At 42.1% G+C, this 24,607-nt stretch overlaps 2 protein-coding genes across 3 annotated transcripts; one reads left to right on the top strand and one right to left on the bottom strand.

The window, feature by feature from the left end:
• Window positions 1–393: 393 nt before the first annotated feature.
• dync1li2 (dynein, cytoplasmic 1, light intermediate chain 2) lies at window positions 394–10,729 on the bottom strand. 2 transcript variants are annotated; one of them, XM_053866499.1, is made up of 13 exons: window positions 10,564–10,729; window positions 9,894–9,967; window positions 9,443–9,559; window positions 9,134–9,364; window positions 7,022–7,185; window positions 5,670–5,763; window positions 5,446–5,581; window positions 5,242–5,353; window positions 5,103–5,162; window positions 4,980–5,024; window positions 4,785–4,902; window positions 4,551–4,667; window positions 394–2,815 (listed from the first exon to the last, which is right to left on the bottom strand). In XM_053866499.1, the coding sequence occupies exons 1-13, from the start codon at window positions 10,644–10,646 to the stop codon at window positions 2,799–2,801; spliced, it is 1,368 nt and encodes a 455-aa protein (XP_053722474.1). In that variant the 5' UTR covers window positions 10,647–10,729; the 3' UTR covers window positions 394–2,798. The 2 variants fall into 2 exon arrangements, with proteins under 2 accessions (XP_053722474.1, XP_053722473.1); XM_053866498.1 differs by having other exon boundaries at window positions 394–2,820.
• Window positions 10,730–12,644: 1,915 nt separating this feature from the next.
• On the top strand, window positions 12,645–17,248 carry si:dkey-56m19.5 (fibrous sheath CABYR-binding protein). Its single transcript, XM_053865830.1, has 2 exons — window positions 12,645–12,811; window positions 15,333–17,248. Exon 2 carries the CDS (start codon window positions 15,341–15,343, stop codon window positions 16,832–16,834), a length of 1,494 nt encoding a protein of 497 aa, XP_053721805.1. The 5' UTR covers window positions 12,645–12,811; window positions 15,333–15,340; the 3' UTR covers window positions 16,835–17,248.
• The last annotated feature ends 7,359 nt before the right edge of the window (window positions 17,249–24,607 follow it).

The raw sequence follows: 24,607 nt of genomic DNA on the forward strand, positions 1-24,607 counted from the left end.
CGTGGCTGAATATAAATCTGCATCACTTTTAACGACGCAAAGTGTATATCACCAATGTAGCATATTCAAAGCCATCCAATATTGGTGTGTCAATATTTATTTGCCCATTAAATGTTTTTTTTCCATTTCCCCCAAACTAAATTCTTACATCAGGTATTTCAAAAAGAACTTTTACAAAAGTTATGAGACCATCAAATCACATTTATTTAAAGTCAATTTTTAGTGTAACTATTTAAAAAAAAGGCATCAGAATTGAATTACACTTGTACAGTAACTGGTGTCAAAGCGTCCTCTCATGGACCCTTGTTTTGGTCAGGATGTGAATATCTCCTTAACACAAGTGGAAGATATAGATTTGATCCGTGAAATAAAACACACAAAATAAGAGTCAGGTTTGGATTCTTTGTTTTATTGAAGCCGGGGGGTCTGGGGCATAATTCCTCATGGTTGTCAGCATAAAAAGCAAGAATCCACATGGCAGCTTAGAGGCTACAAAGTTGTGTTAAAGTTATACAATCAAGCTTTTGAATCTATTCGGAGCCCAGATGCAGCCAGCGCTGCTGCTGACAGCGTTCCTGGTTACCGATGGAACTGGAAGCAGAAGCTCACAGTCGGGTAGAGGCCGACATTAGTGGTCGAAGGCAATAATTCAACATGTGAGGAGCAAGTGACTTCCGAATACAAACTGTACATCACGGTGATATTGGGATCGGCGTCAACGATTTACCAAAGAGGAGCGTCAATTCACGCATCAAAACAAAAATGACAATTGGAAAAGAAGCTGTAAACAACAACAAAAAAAGGGACATTACAAGGACCAACCTGCAGCTGAATCTGACTGGACCAGTTTACAATAGAGGGTTGAAGACAGAGAGATACCACTGTTAACCACTAGAGTTACCCTTCAATGTCTCCAGCAGCAAGTGCAGACCAATACACACAGTTTTATGGTGCATCAGAATAAAGGTGTGTTCATTAAACATTTTAGAAGGCGAAGAAAATGTGCATTCTCTGAAACTGTTGGAGGAAAAGTGCTTTTTTTGACATCTGACAGCAAGTACAGTGTCTGCCATCCACTCAGGGACACATTCCACCGGGAGCAAGAACCAAATTTGATACAGTGAAAAGAGAGGCGTCTGCCTCAAGTCGCACAATGAGACCTCGGGTACAGTATTTCTCACTGAGCAAGATTCCAACCAGTGCTCTTCTTTTAGATGAACCAGACAGTCAAGTGGAGTAAGGCATTTTTACTGTTCATCTGCATAATATAAACTCATCAAGTGTAAGCAAAAAAGGAAGATGGCAACTTGTAAATTTCATTCACTGTAAGAAGTAGAAAAATGCATCTTTGGTTCACGTTCCAAATGTCACCAGCTGATCCTGTAGTTTACTCTCACGTTAAATCTTTGATCAAGCCTTGCACACGGAGTAAAGAGCGACAAAAACATTCCAGGACGCAGTTGTTTCACGGATTGTTCTAACACAAGCCTCAACGACATTACTAAGGACATGAAATTGAATAAGGAGCGATGCTGTGAAGGCAAGGCGCCCACTCTGAAAACTGCGGGCGGTACATCAAAGGCAAAGGTCGTATTAGGGCACAAAATGATCAAAACAATAGGTTTCACTACAGCAGTGGCTGTAAGGCGACCTCCTGTAGAGACTGGGAATGTTTAGACATGCAAGTAAAGAAAACTAGAGTGCTGTACGAAACGATATGACCCGGCGGATCAGTAGAGTCAGAGCAAGTGGTTTCACCAGCCAGAAAGTGCTCATTCGGTGTTCACCAAAAATGGGGTTCTTCCTCTTGTATGCTTTGAATGTCTCTGTCTCACGCTCTAATGAAGACAAAGAATCTGGACGACAAATACAGCAACCACAGGCTCGTTGAGGATTAACAAAACAACAATTGAAGAGCAATAAATTATTTGGATGTCCTCTTACGGCGCTACCAAAAATCTAACTGTGCGAGGCACTTGGGAGTTTTAGTAGGAAACCCTCCCTGAATATACACATGTAGTTTCAGAAGTTGCTACCTCGAAGTCTCTAAATGTGTCGTCAAAATGCTTGAGATTTCTTTTTTTCCCGCACAAAATTTTATAATAATATTTACAGAATCCTTCGAGATGACTGGAGCAAATGATGTGCAAGGAAGTGGAGACACCATCATGTTGGTCATGACATGAGTGGGAACTGTGGGATGCAGATTCCTGAACCCAAAACAATGACACAGCCATAGAAACAAAAAAATAAGGATCTTTGTATAAATAAATCAGTAAGATATCCGACATGTTTTGTACAGACTACAAATAATCATTAGCATCTTTCAGATTTTCCTTGATGAATAATCACTTTCCATAACTTTTCAAATCACTATCAAATTCCTTTTATGAGAAAAGCTGAGCCTGCAACCACAGCATGGATGTATTGACACAGTTGAAGCGTCGGGCTGGCTGAGCATGAGCCAACATCGTCGTGAAGAAGGCCTGAGGGGTAAAGCCAAGCCCACAGCCTTCAGCTTGTCCTGTCTTCCTCACATCCGTCTCCCTGCTCACCTCACCAGAACACAAATATCCAATCACATCCTTATTTTGGTAAAACTCGCGGGTCGTTGTCTTTTTGTTTTTTTCACTGCTCACATGTAGATGTTCCAGAGTACTAACGCCATATTGATGCAGCTGGGTTTTTTTGTTTGTTTGTTGCCTTTTCACACTTCGTTCTCCGCTGGCGGTTGTTCGTTGTTAGTCGTAACCATGGAGTCCTGTTTGCGAGTCATCCTGTCCAACTCCGCCTGGACGTCAGTCAAACCCGGCTTCTGCCCTTGGAAACAAAGAGGAGACAAGGCCCACAAGTAATCTCCTGTAGCTTCTGTGTGCTCATAAACCATGGCTTTGAACGGTCAGCAGGCCAGGAGACGGAGGCCACTGGCTCATTCCATGCCAGTGACTGACAGCTCGAGTTCACATGCACGCAGCCCATTAGTGGATGACAACATGGATTCATGCATTAATGTGTTGGAAACATGGACATCATTCCCCACTTTTAGAGATCAGTGGTCAAGGCGCACCTCCCACCCTTCAGTCTGCCTTCTCAAATACATGAAAACCATAACGGTATAATGTCAATTTCACTGAGAAAAGAGAATTTTAACTTCCAAATGTACTGCATAAGTATTCTAACGTGACCTCTTAGTGTCCAGCAGAGGTGAATGCAGTAAAACATATGCATAGAAATGCAATAGAATGCACTAGTTCACAACTGACCACTGAAACACTGCAGGGTCAGCTGGGGCTAGAAATATATGTCATCATTAAGATTCATTTTAAACTTGTTTATTTGTGCCTTGGCTTTTTGTGAAAGTGCTGCCATCATGGCAACGCAGCCACCAAAAATGAAATGGTGTCACTTAAAAATAGCATAGGTCCTCTGTGAGGCGCGAGATTTTGGAGTCGTTTCACCTCAGCAAGGTTTCAGGTTATGGCCAAACGCTGCTTATTTAACCATGCTGGACTGTGAATGAGCCACAGGGCAGTTATACTGCCACTTGTGCACAATACTGGCCACATACATGCTTGTGAATTTGCAGGGTAAACGTACATGTAAACTCTGCAGTTGGACCAAAAGCTCACATTTTTTAAATCTTAAGTTTATGAACAATGGTCAGGCATGTGTCGGAGATATGAGAGTGTGTTCAGAGCAGGAGCCGTGGCCGATCCAAGTTTGGGGTAAATTTTCTGCCTAAAATGAAGCAAGTGGAAGGTAAAGAGGTTTCCCTCAAACCTGATGTCTTCTTTTGCCACTTAAAAGATGAAAGAGAACATTTAAGAAGACAAAAATAATTTTTATATCGATATATTGATCTATGTATTGTTAGCGCGGTGTGAGAGCCACCACGCCATCAGAAAATGTATCTCTTTAAAGATGAAATCTCACCTAATCAAACGTATTAAAATGAAGTGGAAACATTGAAACAAAGGGATAACACATGTTTGTGGAACAATCCGGAATCATATGACTGAAGTCATCACGGAACTCAAGCCGTGCATTCCAGCCGGACATATGAAAAGACAGACCACGTGAGGACGGCTTGGACTGGAGGCAGATTTACAGCTGTCTCCCATTCAGTAAGTGACAAAACGTTCCCCACTTTCTTCATTTGCAGCACTTTTTTTTTTTTAATCCTGGCGGCAACCCTGCAACTGATTTGAAAGACAGTATCGTGGTTCGCCCCCCTCTGCCCCTTACAGCCCAGCCCTCGTGTGTCCTTATGTCAAGCAGGAAGGAGTGAGGAGAGCAAGTCACACGGCAGGTCAACATGCGGTGGAGGGACAATAGTAGAGATTTACCACATACATGCCTTTCTATTTGGACATTGCATGGGCATTTAAAAACACACACTCCCCTCTTCCTTTTCTAAACCATCTCTCCACAGATAGAATAGTCACTTTACATAAATATTTTCTAGGACAATACTTGAACCACAAAGATGTTTTAAGATATTTTAGCAAGTTCGGCATAAAAAAGGAAAAGAGGGGATGTTGCGCTTGTACCTGTTTTCTTTGCTGAACCCTGCACTCCAGGTCCAGCTGGACTCCCAGGAGCTCCTGTCTTTTTACTCAACAGGCTGTTGAAGAAGTTGGCCAGCACTCCTTCATTCGCTGCACCGGCTGAAAACGGGAGGAAAGCAGAGAAACCAAATTTAGACATGCTTCACTGAGAAACTTCAATACTGACATTTCCTTTGAGAATTCAATGTTTGATCCTCTTCATGAAAAAGATTTCACCTTTTATGTTGGGGTCAGGCTTTTTGCCAGCTGTTATCGGAGAGCTGGAGGTCACACTGGGTTGACCAGCGCGACCTGCTGGTCTGGGGGAACCAGAGGCTGTTCGTCCTGGAGATTCCTGCATCACATGAAATGCAAATTTGAAAACCAAGACAAATTTATACAATTGGCTATGAACATTTTCAGAAGACTTACCGTGCTTCCTCTGGTTGGTGTGGCTGGCTGCTTCGCTAACAATGACTGGTGAACAAGATTTGAACTCACATTATCACAAACAATACTTATCATTTAAGCATGTACAACAAGCAACACACAAACCTGCTGTTTCATCAAGAAAACCTGCTCATCCTCTGCGTTTATCTCTTTATCGTGAACCAGCTGTGAGGAGACACGTTAATGAAGTGGGTTTGTGACATCAAAATCAGTAAAAATTAATTTCACTTCAGGAGATCCTTACCTTTCGTACAGGAGGCTTTGTGACAAAATCCTCAAATGGATCATCAGGCCTGACAGTTGTGAAGTTCTCATGCAAGATTCCAATTTTCTTTTCATTATCCCATCCAGAAGGGCTAAAAGATTCGCCATCACCAAACACAGTTAACCAAATGCGATGCCAAGGTATCAATAGCAGGTAAACTGAAAACTATTGCTCCATACTTACATGAACACAGCATCCTTCTCCACCACTAAGGCAGGTGTGGTGAACTGGAAGTCATATATCTTGTGAACTAAATATTTGTACAGTAGATCCAGGTTCTTTTCCTCCTTCACAGAAGTGTAAATGAGGCCAGCTCCATCTGATCGGTTTCATTAAGGCACCAACTTATACTGGAAATGAAATGGTAACGTGGACTGTGTGCGTTAATCACCTCGTGAAAAGGATACAGTGTAAGCAAAACCGCCTGATGTGCGACTGTATGAAATCAAAATGCTCCTCTCTGTAGTCGTGCTCCTTCTCCAATACGCTGACAGCATCACACTGAAACCAAATTAATGTACAAAAAACAGAAGTTACAATCACAAGGCAAGGAGAATACAATAATTAAAATAGTTTTAACAAAACAATTGCTGTTTAACACAAGTTTATCCACTGGACCTTTTTAAATTTTAGGGGCTAAAATATCAATGTCATAAATATATACCAATATTTTTATGTGCAAAAAGACGTTTACAGAGCATCAGAGAAAATTATGGAGGAAACAAATATAGGAAAGGTCACTTTCAGCATGTGGGGCTCTGCTGACGCCTTTCCTCAGAATTCTAAATTGAATTTTCCCTTCAGGTAACAGGCCTGTATAATAGGCTCTTTCAATAGAGGCAAGTATCTGAGAGGATGACAGCCAAGCAAAAACATGCATCTTCGTGAAAGTGCAGACAGTGCTTATCACAGCAGGGATGCTTCCTGAGTCCCAGCACATGAAGCAAATCAAATAGATATCCATAGGAAAGTTTTCTATGTTGAATTCATACATACAACATTCATAAACAACATAAATGTACATCATCATTAATAAAAATAATAACAGAAAAAATAATTACTGTATTGTAAAGTTAGAGAATACATACATTTTCATCATGGTAGATAAATAATGCTATGCTATGTTATAACAAATTTCTTTTTTTGTATTTGAGTCGTAACAAATATATTGCTGTTACAAAATTGTGTTGATGTATTTTAGCAAAACCACTTTTTACTTATACATATGATGATTAATTTATGTAGGCAGAAGGTAAACTTCTTTCACGATGTGTTATTAAATAAAGCTGCCAGTCCCAAAACTAAACTTGGGATAAGAAAAAAAATACCAGTCAAAAGCTGGGCTTCATCAAGACAGAACAGGGGTTCCACTATGACAAAGAGCAGAAACCATTTGATAACAAGCAGGAGCTTTTGTAAAATGCTTCTGTTTGACAAAGTGAAATAACAATGCAACAATAATGTATGTCATTTGTCTCTCTCACTTTCTTCAAACTCAATTTATTGACTGATCCATTCATGTAAAACAATGTTCCCACAACTGAAGAATGTGTTGCTCTAGAACCCCACAAATAGAATTGGAATTTCTCATCTCTGTTGAATTTTGCTGCAGAAAAAAACTGTAAATGTCTCATGATATGGCAAGATGCGATTGTAGTACTATTGAGATCACGAGGGACATACATAGAGAACACACTGACACTTGAATACTGTTCATAGTTCAGAAAAAGACACCGCTAGATTTGGAGAATGAACAAACCTTTGTGCAAACTATTAGCACTGGAATGCCCAGGTTGTGTGTGAGTGTGTTCTCTCCAAGTGGCAAGACAACTGCCTCCTCATCCCCGACTGTTGTTGCTCGCTTTTGTGGAGAAGTCTGGTTGGCATCCTCTGGTTCTGTGTACTCTTGGAACGCTTTGACCACTGGGACAGAGAAAATAGACAAGTTGGAAAATGGTCTTCCAGGACAACCAAAATATTTTGTAGGGAAAGTATATATTTTTACAACTTCTATTAATTTCCTGTAAAAGCAACTTCACTTAGAAATTTACCTATAAAGCTATTATTGTACATTATTGTACAAGGACGATGAGAAGGGAACTGCTTGTGTTAATAGAAATCGGTGTACAGGAAGCTTTGGCCTACATCCTTCGAAGAGTCAGGAATGTCGCAGCACACAAACTCAAAATTCCTATCATTCGAAACATGGGATTAGGTACATGGGGCGGCAACTGCTGTTACAAGCTTCTATTAGGGAGCCCTTCCTGTGGAGAGGATTACACAAATCCAGCTGGGCAAAACTAGCTTGAGTGGACACATTGGGCCAACATGGGGCAAATTAAAAAAGCAGATTTAAGAGTGTCCCAAAAAAAGCATTCCAGAGAGTCAAGCTTGTCAACGCAGCGTTAGGGAGTATGCAAAACAAGGTCACATCATTTTGATCTATTCAGTTGAGTAAATCTAACGCTAGAGCACAAAAATCAACACTATTGCAGCAAATTTTATTAACTTTGTACTATTGGCCAACTTCCAAGTATCCAGATGTTGTCCAGCTATCCATTGTGTGCTTGTGTGTATATATATATATATATAAAATACATACACAAATATATGACACTTTTTCTATCTATTCTTGTCGCAATGGACAATGCTAATAATAATAAGCACATATTCAAAATATATACATACATTTTCTGCTGCTAAAAACAATGGTGCTTTCAAACAATGAGCACAAAGACTCCACTGCAATAGCCAGTCAATCGTCTAGTCCAGTGCAATTGGGAGACCAAGGCATTTACATCCCCTCCTTTCTGTGACGCTATTGTTGGAGGGGAGGGAACCATGATGCAAGACCAGTGCAAGACTCCCTGCATCTAAAAGCCCCGCAGACACAAGCTTCTGATCTTTCTGCATCACCTCAGCATTTTCACTAATAGATTATCTAGGTTGACCTCTTCAACAAACAAGAGCTCAATAGCATATTTGAAATGTAACCACAATAGTGACATTTTTGAACTCCTAATGTGAGTGACAAAAAGTCATTGTGGATTTTAATCATACAAAAATATGACCCATCTCCAGTGAAACAATTTGAACATTGACAATCATAACCATGAGCAGAGTTCACCTTAATTACAATCATAACAGCCATAATGACGCCGCAACTAGTTCCACTATTATGTTTTAACAAACAGCAGATAACCAAACAGCTGTAAGCAAGTAATTGAGAGTGTCTGTTCTTAGTGCCAATTACACTTTACAGATACATTTACAACATAAAGTGTAACTGGATTCAATACTAAAGAATAGTTTTGAAAGGTCACCGGCATGGGCACGTGGTTCAAGAATTGAACAGATGACATAAAATAAGCCATGGAGAAAAATGATTAGTAGGCTTCCTCACACAAAGAAGCTGTTCATACACAAGAGATGACCAAATCTAAAATTAACAGCAGAACATCTGTGTGTATCATTATCATCGATCAGCTTGCAGCAAGATCACACGGCTGAGGATCATGGGCTTCTTGAGATGAGGACCCAGAAGCATCCACCCTAATGTGTAACTTTATACAACGCTTGGCTACTAGGCCACACTGCAACCAATCCTTTTTTTCCAGGGAGTCAGTCAAGCATTGAATTTTATGCGAGTTTCTGTGCAACCTGGTGATGACGAACGACTACTGGAAGGAGTGACAAGTGATCTAAACTTATCCCTGTGCTTAGTTGACACTACAGTTGACACTATGATTATGCATGAATAGATTTCTTTAAAAAATTATAATAATAAATACCACTTTATTTTCAACTAAGCACCCTAAATGGCAAAGCATGCACAAGGAAATCTATGTGCTGGTATAGCAAAATCACTTACTCTTCTGCTCCATTTCTCTCATGTCTTCCGGAGGAATCCTAAGTTTGTCCACATGGTCACGCAGAACGCTCGCCCATTTCTGAAGTGATTCCATGATGGTCCAAGGCCGAGACATGTCCACAACAAACACTGCTAGACAGTTAGCGATTGTCTGAGGAGAAACCGCAAACTTCAGCAAGCCTTTATGATAGAGATCTCCATCCAAAATCCAGACATTACAACGAGAGTGATCTGCAGGAGAAAAAAATGAATGTAAGTGCATTTTATTAATGGTTCAAAGCATCAAAATTATTAGTAATAGCTTCTTACCGTCACGATCCTCATCATGGACATTTATGTAAAGATATTCAAGACCTCTTCCTTTCTTGTTGTGTTCAGCTCCTTGAAGCTTAGACATTAGCGTCGTCTTTCCCGAACCATCCTCACCTTAACACAATATAAATGTCATTATTAAGTGTTTATTATGCATACAATACCCAACGTACTGGAAAATTATGGTCAGCATGTTATGAGTTATACATTTTGAATAATAAACTATTTGCAGCCACTGAGAACATCACTGAGGAAAAACAGTTACCAGTACGAATTAAAACTGAATTAGACTGAACACACTGGCAGTTAGCAAAATAAACAATCTTGTTCAAGCACTGAAGTACTGTGATTTAATCGTGATTGTGCAACTTTATTGAGCAAAGCCTATCAAAGATACATCATGAACACGGCAACAGACTTTCACAAGTGTGGCTCAAGTAACACTTACCGAACACGAGGATGTTTTTCCCTGACGGCAACTTGGAACTGGACTGGTTTGAAACTTCACTCAGTATGGAAGACCTGCGACAGATATTGGACATTTAATTCCAGGGAGAGCTTGGCAGTGACGCCACACATTTATATGTTGAAAATAATTTGCCAAAATCTACTGGCATGTCTACGGCTGTGTTGGGTCCAGTCCGCCCGAACAGCCGACAGGAAAGACGACGTCACCCTGCTGACCGCTGCGCTGAAGTAGACTATGATCTAATGTAGACATTGGGCAGTGACAATTACTTCCGTACGCTACTTTTTATCCCGCCTTTACCGCTTGAAAAATGTGTGTCAATTACAAAAAAATATATATATATTATACATAGAGTTAGCCACTGTCATATTAGCAAATGTCAACACTTCTCCAAACTGGCGATTCGGAACACCAGCGGCAAAAGCACAATGAATGGCTTCGTAACACTGGGACTTAGATTCTTATCTTATTCAAGAAATATACGCTTTCACCACACTTAAAGAAGCATTTATGGCTATGACAGTGTTAGCAGACCAGGCGCCCAGCCTCAGGGAGTTGCTAACGTTACGGCTAGCAAGCAGTGACAGAGCACAACACTTTCGAGGGGAACTGGCAACATTTGTGCTTCGGAAAGAAGACAAGAACTTGCCAAAGGTTTTGTCCTTCCTCATCTTCGTTGTTGTTGTCCACTCCGGTTGAACCCGGTTGCTGTTTCTCCAGAACAGGGGCCATCTTCTTCTTCCGACAACCACAAAAGGCGAGGCCCTGCCGCTACTGCTGCTCGGCCACCGCTAGCACCGCCCCGCTGCTCGGACACCGCTAACACCGCCCTCCTCCAAGTAGCGGAGGAGACGTTGCATTTGCTGACGGCTGCGTCCCGCCAGCCAGCAGCCCTTGTGTTTCGTTGGGGCTCAGTTGTTTGCTCCGGGTTTTGTGGGGGTTCACTCTCTCACAATTTCTCTTTCGTTTGTTACCCACTCCCTGATGTGGCAGCCTCGCTCCTCGTCGTTATAAGTTTATAATAACATTTGTCGTAATGACAGCAAGTGTCCACTAGATGAAAATAGACACTAGAAATTGTAATCCGCGCTGCTGTTTAATGAAGAGAAAGCATTTATTTGACCTCTAACCTGGTCGTCTGGATGTGTTCTCATCACCACGTCAAACCGACAAGATTGAATATGTAACGCTCCTCTCCTGGCACTGCTTTTAGAACGTATGTTACAATGGCACATGGCACCAGGCCACAAAGGTGTGTCGAGGCCCACACCTGTTTTCTCCATTGCCCTAAATCTGCACTCCTCCGTGCGGACGGATCGCTCTTGCAGGCAGACAAGAGTCAAAAGCCTGATGTATTTTGGGGGATTTCGAGGCCTCCCTTTGTTTCCCATGTTGGTGCGAGGCAGGGCGACTGGTTTGGATAGTGGTTGCACTCGTGGGACTGAATCCCAAAGTTTCTGCATCATGTGAAACTCAGCCCTTTCTTCTGCTTTGTCATGCTGCTGCTCTGCTTCAAGCAATGATGATTCAAAGTGGCAATGTTGGACAGCAATGAGGCGCTTGCATCTACGGTTCCCAATAGAATTTATTTTAGGAATCCAATAGCTCCTTTAATTTCATGTTTTCTGAGCAGTAATCCGAATCAAGATTTTTGATGACAACATAATTCCATTTGAAATGAATTCTAAATGTAATTTGCAAGTTATTTTTAGGTCCTGAGAGTTAGTTTACTATATTTCCTCCCCATTTCATGTCTCTGTTTTTCTTCCCGCAACGCTATCAACAGTTATATTTAAATGGAAATTAGGGTCTTTTAATGAACAGTTCTCATAATTTCTTGCCCTTTATAACATTATTTACATGTTTTACCCATCGTTCACTTACTAAGACATTCACACAGTATTTATGATCATGCGAATAATGGCCCATTAGGACATTTAATTGGTTTAGAATATCCATTTTGCTCCTTGTTGCTAATTGTTAAAATATACACTTGTCATTACACAAGTGATTCTAAGAGCTGGAAAAGGTTTCTGTAGGGAGAAGAAAGTCTAGCATTCGTCACCTCAGCTGCTGCCCCCTTGACCCCAGTTTTCTTCTACAATATTTCAAAGCTTCATGCTCCCAAATTGCATTACTTTGTCTTGCAGACTGTGGGGTTTTCTTTTTGTCTATTACAGTAATTCACTATATGATGTTTCCAGCCTGTCACTTTTCAACGTTGTACACCTAATGAACGGCAGGGGGCGCCCTCGGCTCAACAACTACGTCGCCCCTTCACCTTCCTACTTTACGAGCGCTAATGTTAAGTATCAGTTATATCAGTTTTCTCTTCAGCCTTTGAATGTAACCTATTTATTGAACGTGAAGCCTTCTTTTGAAAGAGTGCCGCAATTTCAGCATTCCTGCGATCAGCTTTTAATAAAAATTCAAAACGTCAATCAATATGTAAACATTGATATGATTACAATTGCCTACTTTTTATAATTTATTGAAACCTAGATCATGTCATTTGCGTAGGTTTTCATTGGCAAAATGCAATGACAAATGGTGGCGAGGTCAGTCTTGACCCGCGTGGACCCCCACATGTACAGCACTCATACAAAGGGAGAAAGGGAGGGGAGTGTGTGGGGGGGAGTCAGTGGTTTTGTGCGAGTGAGCGTAAAAGGGGAGGGTTAAAGACGGGGAGGGTGTAGCTTGCAGTCTGAGCTCTGGTGGGGTTGGCTGGATTGTGATAGCGACAGATGTCTGGAAAACTGCGCAGGGTTTGCTTCGGTGAAGTGGTCCCACTCTGAGGTTTGGAGAGCAAGAATCTGCAGCTGTCGCTCCTCTGGTTGCCTCACCTCCATTATTACATCCAGTCTGGACTCAAAGAACCAACTCTTGGAACAAGACAGGTCAGTTTTTTGTTTTTTTTTCACCAGTTGAAATAATTCAATAAAGGCATAGAGGAAGGAAGAAAAGTGTGACAACCGTGTCCCTTTTGTTCTTGATGTAATTATTATGTAAGTACAGTAATATTAGTAGTGACAGAGAGAGGATCATCTTTATTCTAAAATTAATCATTTTGGTCATTTGGGTCATGCGCACAAAAATGCAAAGGAAAAAAGGGGGTGGGGTGATAAAGTAATTTGTTGACCAATTGTATTCTGAAAATGATTTTAAAGAAGAAGATTTTTGCCCTGCAAACCACATTTTCTACCAGAACAAAAAAGCCAGTGCAGCTGGGAGAAGCAGAGGTGGGTGGGTGTGGGGAGCTGGGGGAAGGAGGACCCTTTTTAAGCTTTTATCACTCGAGTGTTGAGCCGGTGTACGGTCTAATCTCCATGTATTCCCTTGTACAGCCTTTAACAGTGAATTTAGGTAAGAAAAGCGAGACTTGAGTCAGTGTGGGCCTGAGGTTGAGTCCTCATCCTTTGTTAGCGCCTGGCACATGCTCAAGCTGGGCTCCTTTATCCTCTTCAGCAAGAGCAAATGTGCCGGTATACTGCAGATGCGCATGACTGGAATGCTCTATTCCAGAACACTGTGAGAAATTCATTTATCCAAAACGGGAAAATGTGAACTGCCGTCGAAAAATTTGCTTCGCTTTGTGGAGACGGAATTTAATACGGCGAGTCAGGTGGAATAGTATTTTGAAGAAAATGAATTTAAGAAATGATTAAAATTAAATGTACAATATTCAGCACCCCTTTTTTTTGTACAATGGTAGACTGTGTGGTCCATCTTGGTGTGGATGGGTCTGCCATTATAGCTTCAGTAGCACTATGGACAGTTCCTTGGTTGTTCATGTACCACCAACCAACAAATGCTAAATGATGCCCAACAGTGAAAACCTATTTGAGTCGCACAACCTCGTGTTCCCAGGTTGACAATTTGAGTCGCAAATATAATCGTTACCTAATTTAGTCAGTTTTTGCAGTGAGAACAATAAAACACAATGCATTACTTTTAATATAAAGAGATCAGTGGCCAAATCTTTGTGCAGAACAAATGTACCGACAGTTGCTTCCTCTATGAGGCAGACACTGTGTTGATTCAGAGCCAACACGATAAGAAGGTAATGTTTGACATAAAATGACAGAATTACTTCACAGAGAGCAGTGCATTAGGGCTTTTGCAGAGTCTCATTCTTTTTTGAAGGCTCCCCCGTCAGGTTGACTTCTTTCTCCATCCCCCAAGCTACTGCCACTCATTCTGATGTCCAAAGATTCCCCATAGTCACATCTCTGTCTTCTCTTAGTCACTCAAATGGACACACTGTATCGGATGCTTTGGAGAACCCCTGTTTTGTTAGTCAAATGAGTCTTTTGACTGTTTGGATTCAACGCGAAACACAAACTGTACAATGAAGTACAGAGTTCCTCTTTCGCTAACTCAAAGGAAGCTCGCTGAAATAGTGTCTCTTTCGTCCAACATGGCATTTGTGTTGGAGAATAGTTTCCCAGTTCAAGTGTCTTGTAACAACTGCAACAGGAAATAACTGTGTGAAGTGACGACAGGACCTGGACTGCTTACATCGCTTGAGATTTACAAGCGCGTTGTGCCTTGGCACGTCAGGGCCACATTGATACATAGCTTCTTATCATTATCGTCAATGAGCAGGATGATTTGTGGGTTCATTTGGCTGTGAGCCTTACCAAACATTCCTGGCATGGTGGGGAGCACAGCGGAGTCATTCCCATATAAGTACATTTGTTTTCAACTTTAACTGCTTTTGCCTGAGAGTTATTACTTAAACAGACTGCTGGCGTGAAAGAAAATGTGTTAAACAGTTATGTAATTACACTTTTTATTTTGCAAATCAGGCTGCTTGAAGTGTATTTTTTTGTTGCGGGGGGTGATGATAATGGTTAAGCTGTTGCTGTTTGTCATGCGTTTTACATCAAGATGTTGCTCAACTTGTACTCAGTTATCAGACGTCTTCAACACGAGCTTGTCATTTCTACATGAGGGCCAGTCAGGTGAAGTCCACTTTCATAACTGCTCTGGGAAATCACATTAGCAGTGGAGGGGCGACCCTCTGATGGAAGAAAAGACAAAGTTATGAAACTTTTGAACATAGTTTGAATGTAGTTGGAACATGTTGAGTGGTTTCCATGGCTTGGGTCCCAGAGTGAGAGGCGTGTGGTATGCAGGGATGAGTTTGGGGTTTGCTTTTTCACAATCGTGCTGCCAGAAGGCAAAGCGTTTCATCATATTGTTTGTTATATGTGCCATCTCTGGCCAAGGAATCTGGGTTGACACGGTTTTCGGTGCCGTTTCGCCATCAGTGGTTGCTTCCAGATCATACGTGACAGATATTGCTTAAAGTGGGGAAGGTTTTGGTTGGTGTTATTACATAGTCTTTGGCCAGTATTTCTGAGAACCATATTGAACAAAGACTAACCATTTTCTCTGCTCTCCTGTTATTTCCAGGAGACACCATGGGAGGCAAACTCAGCAGGAAGAGGAAGGGGTATGACGTGAGTGACCCTAAGGACAAAAAAAGTGAGAGTGCAGTTCCTTCCAAGGAGGAAGCTGCTCCCCCTGAAGCTCCATTGACTTCAGAAGACACCAATGCAGTCCAGGAGACTGTGGTCTCAGATGTTGCAGCCACTACCGAAGCAGCCGCAGCAGCTCCAGAGCAGCCAACAGCCTCACCTCCGGAAGAACCGAGTGCAGCCGCCGGTTCACCTGAAGCGGCAACCAATCAGGTGGAATCACCCGCGGTCACAGAAAAGGAGGTTAAAGAAGAATCAGCTGCAGTCCAAGAAAAAGAAGCTCCTCCTGTAGTAGAACCTTCACCGGTTATTGTGGAATCACCTCCAACACCGCAAGAACCGCCTTCAGTCGAGGCCCAAGCAGAGACAAACCAACCACCTGTAGATGAAGCCGAGGCTACACCCCAGATTGAGGAGGCTACTGTCGCGGTTCAGTCTGTGCTAGAGTGTGAACCAGCGCCAACAGAAGAGCAGCCCAAAGAAGAGCCAGAACCAATCATAGCAAATGAGCCGGAGATCACTGCTGAGGAAACAGCAGCAGCACCGGCCCCCATCCTAGAGGCAGAAGTTGCCAAGTCAGCAGAGACAACGGCTGAGCAAGTGCCAGAGCCACAGCCGGAGCCAGAAGATGAACCTGAATTGGAAGAACAAGTGCACCATGAACCAGAGAAAGAGCCAGAATCAGTGGAGCCAGAACCAGAGAAAGAGTCAGCGCCAGTAGAAGAAAAAGAGCAAGAACCCGAGCAGTTACAGGAAATCGAATCGGAACCAGAGAAAGTTTCAGAACCAGAAGAAGAGTTGGTTCCAGAACCTGAACAAGAGAAAGAGCCAGAACAAGAGCAGGAGTCAGAACAAGTTCAGGAAAATGAGCCGGAGGTAGAAGAGCCAGAGGTAGAAGAGCCAGAACCAGTGAAAGACCATGAACAGGATACAGAACCACATCAGGAAATCGAGCCAGAACAACATAAAATTGAGGTGGAAACATTACCTGAACCAGTTAATGGTGAGCCAGAAGTCCAGGAAAAAGCATCCGAGGAAGTCTCTCCAGTAGAAGAACATGTGGCAGTCGAACCTGAACCAGAATCAGCGGAACCAGTGCCTGAGATGTCTGTCTCCCAAACTGAGGTGTCTGATGAGAATTCATCGAACGAAGTTCCTCTCCCCGAGCCAGAGCTGGAGAACAAGATGGAGAATGGAGATAGCGAGACACCGTCGGTGCCAGATGAGGCGGCTGAAGAAGAGACTCATCCAGCTGTGAACGGTGAAAACCACGTAGATGCACACAATGGCTGCGTTAATGGCAACGGCAATGCAGCTGAGTCACCCATCAAGGAGTACGAACTTAAAAAGGACATCAAACTTGCTGCTGACGTCCAGGAGGCGCCAGAGTCTGATGCGATGGATGCTATCAGCGCCGAGGTCACCCCGGCTGTCTGAGCTTGAAACATCTGTGAGTTAGCTGATGGTGCAAAATCCTCATCCTAGTAAGGTTTTTGGAGATGCTAAAACCATCTCTCAAGGTCGCTGAAGCAAAATGACACTTGACTTGAGCAACCAAAAGTACGACCACTTGATGCTAGAGAGCGAGAGCTGTGAGATGCGGACGTGCGCAGAACGTACAAATGGCACAAAGACTGGACCGTTGTTATGGTATTGAGTAAAGTTCTTTTGTGTGTGTGTGAGCCAGATAAGCATAATTAAATTGTTTAGTGCATTCAATATATTAACCGGTTTAGTATTTCGTATATCCTTTCTATTACAATGTGTCGATACGTAACATAAACCTTTTGGCCTTTTCTAATGATTGATATTCCAAATGATTGTACGGAATAGTGAATAAAAAGAGATTGTTATAGCCAACAATGCCTTTTCTATTGCTTTCTCATATTTATTTTTCGGCTTTTCTTTTGACGGATTTGTAGGATTAAAATCTATTTATAAAAAAACGGTCAGTTAAGTCGGTGAGAGTTGATCATTTTTATCTTAAATAGAGCAACGTCCTGTGGGTCACAGCTCACACTGCAAATATTTTGGTTGCTGCAACAGAGCTGGTGAACCTCGACGTCATAATAAGGCAAATAAAAGGTCCGGGGTTGCGGGGGGGTTGTCCTTCTTCGCCGGTCCCATCACCATGGCGATGACTGGTGCTCACTGCTACATCAGTGTGCATTGGCAACATTTCAGAGATCCATACTGGCAAGGAGAAGTAAGTGGGGGAAGGGAAATATTCATCAAAGAGTAAAGGAGAACGTGTGGGGGTGGTTGGAGATGAAAGCAGCTTCACAGCACAGAAGATTGATTCTGTCAAATTATGTTTGCAAGGTGCTTTACGAGAATAGCATCTACCTGTTGCCTCACAGCAAAAGGCTGACACCAGTGCTTGAAGCTGGAGAGCCATTGCCATTATAGTGTTAATGCTTTTTCCAGTATAAGAGTCTTTTAAATGATCTGTGTTGGAATGGAAGGGTTATTAGCATGCGGGAAACAAAATATTATATTCTCTCGCACGTCCACAAACAGTTGTCTAGTTTCTTAAAAAGTGTTGGCAGTGCATATTTACAGGAGGAACGCTGCAAATGGGGTTTGGCCAGTGGGGAGGACGGAACTGCTGACTTGTTTGTTTTCCTTGTGAGACAGAGCACAATCCTTCAGGTTGCAATCCAGAATAGCAACAAAGCAGAAAACATATTATATTTAGTGTTTTCATTTGGATTCACAGTGCCATTTACTTCAACTGTCATTTTAACTGCAGCTCACATGGTCTGATACAGCCGAGGAATGAATAAAAGCATGGCTAAATTTGGTTAAACCAACACCTCATGGTGTCCATTCTGCTCCTATTCTTGGTAGATGAGAGTAAATTGTAGTGTCTGCCCCGTGGCCCCTCCCACTCCCTTAAACAAGCTAGACAAGACAATTCAAACTGCGATCAATCACTTGCAGCAGCAGCCGAACAGACTTTCTTGACACAGCAAACGCAGTTAAACTTCCATTCTCATGATTAATTATGTTGTTAAACTCTGTAATAACAAAGTGATAACATTCAAAATGACAGAGGATGAAAAGGTAATAGTTCAGTCTGGAATTTGATCTAAGATGCACAACATGATGATGAACTTTTCTGAAAACAGGTGCCTCAGTTTTACCCTAATAATTCCAATCAAAATGAAGATTCAGCAATGAATTGTCTTATTATATTGCCAATCACTTATGTATAGCAATAAATCAATCATGATTGAAACATGATGATTCCTTGCCTCTATTTCCTCTCACTTTCTTCAGTGTTTTCACGGGAGAAAAGGGTCGTTTTTTCTTGCATTTGATTTAAACACTGCACCAAAGTAGCATATTTGTGGAACGCAGCTGCACTGCCTGGTTACACCAACACTATGGGCTCTATATGCAGTCTCCTGCACAATGCTGGGACTGTGCTCCACCACTAGCATTCTGTCCATAATGCCCTGCGGACCCAAGTGCAAAGCCTCTGACAGATAACCAAAGGCTCAGTTATGATTGGAAAAACAAAGCTGTAATGGTTTGGTTTTAACTGAAGGTCATGAATATTTAAATAAATGTGCGAGCAAAACTTAATGATATTATATCACATTAAAGAGTCAGGACATTCGCTGGTTGAATGATATAGAAGATATTTGTATTTATTTCATACCTTAATGTAAACAAATTCACCTTTTTGTGTCACTCAAAGTCACTCATCAAGAACAGCTCTGGGACAGAGTCTCGTAAAAGGTTGGGTTATCGCAATTTTATAACAGGCTGACTGCATGTAAACTGGCAGCAGCTGATCCCTGCTATTGTTCACCACCAGTTAAATGAGAGACAAGTCTTGCTCTAATGTTTCCCTGTGTATCTGTGGACAATGCAAAAATGAAACTCACAAGTTTGCGAATACCAGCTGCTCCTTGATCCCCCTAAGTGATGCAGCACTGAATAGAAACAACATCACCAGAGATTCATTCACATGTACTTAACAGTCATCACAAGACCTCACATAAGCCCAAAGTCTCAGTCACCACGTCAGTCTTCAAACTAAGTCGTACTGTAAGATTACTTGAATAGTCGCTGGTGAGGAAAATCCAGAGTAGTATATGTGCATTTATCAGCTCCAAATTTCCACTTACATATATGCTGAACTAGTATCTAAACTGTCACACAGTGCTTTATCTTAAGCTGTTAAAGAAGAAAGTATTGAAAGAAAGTACAATTATGACGTTTGAAGAAGGGACTGGGATGGAACTTCTCACTAAACGTGGAACTGTCCATCAGATCATACAACACTCCTGATTCACTGTCTCTTGACGTGTCAAGATCAAACCTGCGCAATCCAGGAAATACATGAGAACAAGGTGGAAGGGGGAGTCAAGGCAGGAAACTGTGTATGTTGTATGCCTTCTTCGGGATCGAGCCAAGGATGGAACTCGACGAAAAAGGCACTGGATTTACCAGTTTGTTGTTGTTCAAACTGATAGTGGAACAAGGAACTGGTGATTACATTTTTTGAGGTTTTCTTAAGCTCCAACTGGGTTTAAAAAGAAGTTTTCCATAGGGGTAGAGTTAGGCCTCAACTTTCATTTGATTTTGCTGACAAAATCTGTTATTGTTTACCGTGACAGTGGCCTAGTGGTAAGAGTTTCTATTCAATTCTCCATCCAGTAGTTCTCCATTTTTTGCAACTGTGTCAAAAAAGTTTTATCGATTTGATTGATTTATGTGTTTTATGAAGTCATGTTAAAGGAGCTCATTGGTGCGTCGTCTCACTGCTTTTCCAATTACGTGTGTTTCATTCAGCGCTTCTGCCTCTCTTTGCTCCATCTTTCTCCCCCTCCCTCATGCCAACTGTAAATGAGTATCCAGTGGCCCTGGTTCTGGCTTTCTCAAGGTTCTTGTCTCAGTGTTGTTTTTTTCAGAGCTTCATTGGCAAATAGCTTCTGATGGGAAACTCAGTCAGTAAACACCTGCATGAATGGGTACATTGTGTTTTCACTTAACATGACTGTATAGTGATGCATTGACTTGTGTGAGTTCTTTCAATATTGTTATTTCAGGGCTTCCTGTCCGGGATACAGAGACAGAACTGGAGCAGGAGAGATGAGGAATCATCTGCCTTGATTCCTCATCTCTTCATTTCACTCGGCGCAAACAAACCACAGGCAATGAGCGGTAACACACAGCGTCCTCCTTCATGATATCGACTGGGTCGTCTGAGTAGATAACATGAGTCAGGTGGCTGGATTACGGCAACAGCTGATCACTGTTTGTTAGTCACGCCTGAGGGAGCCGAGGAAAAGCGCAGGCACGCAAACACTCAAGATTAGGTGAAAAAAATAAAATAAAACCACCCTTTCCACTCTTTTTGTCATTCCAGGCACAAGCGAGGAAAATGTTTTCAAAATCTCCTCTATTTTCATGTTCCGCAGAGCAGCAGGAAGAAACGCAGATTATATTTCTTCTTTTTCTGCATGCGTAAAGAAAACACTTTTATGCTTGTTACATCCTTCGGACTCGGATTACATGATCAGAGTCGACTCGCCTTTCTCCTTCGCTCTCATAAATCACATTAGCCACTTTATCTTACTCCCTCTCTCATTCTCCCTCCGTCTCTTGTTCGTATTGAGATTCTCCCAACATCCTCCACCCGAAACCATCCATCTGTACATGTGCACTAATTCTGTCATTGAAGCAGGACGAGCACAAGCCTCTTAGACTGAGCTCTGTGGTAGATCAATATTGATCCTCAGGGTTGCTCTAATGGATGCTGAGAGTAGCAGTGATTCCCCTTTGTCTGCTCCAAGATCCCATCACCCTTAACTCCTGACACATGCATCCACTCACCCACACACACCCCCCACACACACAAAGACCCTGCTTTCTATTTCATCTCTTTGCTGATGCAGCTGCTGCACTGACTGAGCACTTCATTGGGGCCCGTTATATACTCTGTGTTTGGGTGTGTAACGGGGATCCAGGATTTTTATTGGATGAGATCCATTTTGTCCTTCAGACCTTGCATCACAGCATCATACAAATGCCATGAAGCTATTGATCATAAATTCTTGTTCTTCTAATGAAGATAGCATCAACGTGGGAGAAGAATTTAATAATAACTTTTGTTTGCTTGCATTTTCGGATCTAACGAAATCCTCTGCATCAGTCACATGATGAAGAGCGAGTGCAAGAATATTCCGCTGACAAAAATGAATAGATCACCATGTTGGCTGGCATTTATTTAGTGGAGAAAAAGAAAAATAGCTTCAACTTCCATTATTGAGATGACTTAAGAAGCTCCAACAGATCACCAGGACGAATGAAGAACTTGAATGAATTTGAAAAAAAAATGATAGAAGAAAAAGAAAAAGATGAATGGTTCAAAATCCAGTCAATGTGATGAACAAACACAGTTCAAATATGTGTTTTAAAATGAGCAATATGAATACGAGTAGATTATACAAATGTCAGTTGGCAATGACAAAACATCAGGATGAAAAATGCATCCTGATAAAAAAAAGTCTGAATCGCAAAATATGTAAACATATTCCCATGAAAAACTGAAAACAAAACAACAACGGCAAATGAAACAAAGATTTGTCAGTTTTAATATTGTGTTATTGGGGCCTGACCATGGGCTTTACCAATAAATGGCATGAAAAATATTGAAGAGGTTTTCTTGGTCAGGTTTGATAGAGTGCTGCTGCTGTCGGTTGTGTGTGTGTGTTTTAGATTAAAGATGGAAAATCATTCTCTGAGCATTCACCTTGCTGGAGCCCCCAGGCTCTGCAGGTTCCAAGGAAACACGCAGTGAAAAGTTCATTCCTCTGTTCGACTTCGACTCTCCTTGTGTAATACGTGCACCTCTGTGTCTACCAGAATCTAATGTAGAAGAAAGTAGTGTGCATTTTCCATTCCGAAAATCATTTTGTGGAACCTTACTGAATCAATTGCAGAAGCAAAAATTCAGCCAATATCAAAAACATACTCCCCCTACTTTATAAAGACCATAATCCATTGTGGCTGTGCTGGGGAACGTCCGAATGACCTTCACCGTCCCTCCAGTGGCAGAACTAAATCAAAGGTGTTGCTTGTTTAAAACAGTGGCTGGACAGCAGCAGGAAGGCCCCTGGTGAATAATTTATATGTGAAATGAAATGACCTCTGGCACTCTAAAGACAGAGGGGGTTGGGCTGAGACTGACAGGAGGACGGAGAGGAAACAGACATAGTGAGAGTATCTGATTGTATAATGTACTTGTGAATAGGAGGAGGGGAGGATAAATAGAGTGATGTGTGGGCTCCTCAGAAGTGCCTGACCATGATAGCTGTATTAGTGTCGAAAAGAAGGGCCGCCAGTGTCCAGGGACAGCATGATGATGATCAGCTCCGTCTGTTTGATTTCAGTCCATCGGACCTCTGCAAATCCTTCTCACCATCATGGCTCCTGTTTATTTTTCATTCCGTCTCCTCTTTCAGAAAGTGCTGACCACATGTCTATCTGTTGCTGCTGTTTCACTTGACTCTGTGAATTGATTCCCCACCATTGCATCCACAAATAACCAAATTGCAGTTTTAGCCTCACTGTACTTCTGTGCTTCTTCATTCTATGCTGCCTTTAGTCTGATCATTTTGAGTAACTGTCCACATTGAAATGTTGGTCAAGTTGAAGTGAATCTATTGTCCTGGGGTTACAACTGAATAGTTGATATATAAAAGAAGAATAAAAAAATACACTCCAGTAAATGTCATGCAATGCTCATATTTCCAATGCCCTTTTGTAGGAAGAATAAAGGCCGTCCAATCTCATCTGAATAAATTAACAGCCCTACCGTTTTGAGTTTTTAAATTAAGTTGTATGACTGACAGGTGGAATGCAGTTTTTACTGCTGGATTGAAAGTGAATTGTCAAGCGACCATAATTGATCTTGATGTGTGAATGTGCTGCTCCTGGCTACTGAACTGATCCATATCCATCAGAGGATTTTACTGAAAGCGGGTGGTTTTGAACATGCTGGAGCGGAGCCGCAGAACGGCCTCCAATGCTGCATTACAAAACAAAATATAAAAAACTCATATGAGTATCCAGCTCTGGTAGAGGAGGAACAAAGAATCAGCACGACACCACAAACCAAAATGTCGGCTCACTATTGTTATTTGAAGGTCAACAGGTTCTTTAACATGTAGCTGCAAAGAACTTCTCTTAGGCTTTGACTGAAAATAGCAGCTGGAAGCATCTGTCACTTACCCTCCAGCTGCTGCCACCGAAAAAAAAAACCCACCCTCTTGACTTTCTACACATTCTTTTTACCTTCTATTTTGTTTCCCTCACATCATTGACTAAGTGACAAAAAGTTGTCGATGAAGGGATGAAGAGTGTGAGCAAGTGTGTCGTAAAATCAAATCATGCATGTGCTAACGTTTTGCATCAGCTGTGGAACGTTTCTTTGTGTTCGTGGTGCCGTGTCAAATCAATCAGACGGACGCTAAAGTGGTGTGTCAGATCATACCAGCTTGTCAGAGTCAGGGATGTCAGATGAGAGGGGGGAAGACAAAGAGAGCGGTTTCCTCCAAATCCCAACAATGAGTCCAACTACACCAGCAAACGCACCAGACTCATGGATGGAATAGCACTAGAGAGATGGAGCCACTGACATCCTGGTCAGATTTGATTGTACATCTCCGTTTTAGAATAACTTATGTAAATTGTGGTGGGTGTGAGTCGAGGGCACGTGGGCCCTTAAAAAGGGAAACTGAAGTGAGCGCTTTGGACAAAAGAACTGCGATGAGTCGGGGGGGTCGGGGGAAGGCGGGGTTCCTGTTTCAGTTAAGCAACAAGGTTTTTTTTTTAAACTGGCTCCTCCTCCAGATGCAGGATGAGGATCCCTGGACAAGGGCCGGGGCCTCCTTCTTGCGGTGACCCCTTGCACGCCTCATTAAACTTTGTCACAGATTCATCGCCACATGCGCACTAACAGAGATTGCACGGTGCCCACATGCCCAAATGATGCCACCTGCCCCCCGGCACTGCCATATGTCCACCACTGAGGCGCTGGCAGCCCCCTGTTTCTGTGACAAGCGCTTGACTCCAGAACCGTCTGAGCTGTTGAGAGGATTCCACTCCAATCCACAGCAGCGATAATGTTTCCCTCCCTTTTTTTTCCAATTGAGAATGCTTGCTTTCTAAAAGATCAAAACTAATGAGGAG

This window comes from Synchiropus splendidus, chromosome 5 (assembly GCF_027744825.2).
Source record: "Synchiropus splendidus isolate RoL2022-P1 chromosome 5, RoL_Sspl_1.0, whole genome shotgun sequence".
Taxonomy (NCBI): Eukaryota; Metazoa; Chordata; class Actinopteri; order Syngnathiformes; family Callionymidae; genus Synchiropus; species Synchiropus splendidus.

Bases quoted from the DNA above. Each gene is read 5' to 3' on its own strand.
- dync1li2 (XM_053866498.1), bottom strand. From the start codon at position 10,646: ATGGCCCCTGTTCTGGAGAAACAGCAACCGGGTTCAACCGGAGTGGAC. The intron at 5,025-5,102 runs GTTTGTGTGTTG...CTTGTTCACCAG, and splicing joins TTTTCTTGATGAAACAGCAG to TCATTGTTAGCGAAGCAGCC. The intron at 4,668-4,784 runs GTGAAATCTTTT...TCCCGTTTTCAG, and splicing joins GCCTGACCCCAACATAAAAG to CCGGTGCAGCGAATGAAGGA.
- si:dkey-56m19.5 (XM_053865830.1), top strand. From the start codon at position 15,341: ATGGGAGGCAAACTCAGCAGGAAGAGGAAGGGGTATGACGTGAGTGAC.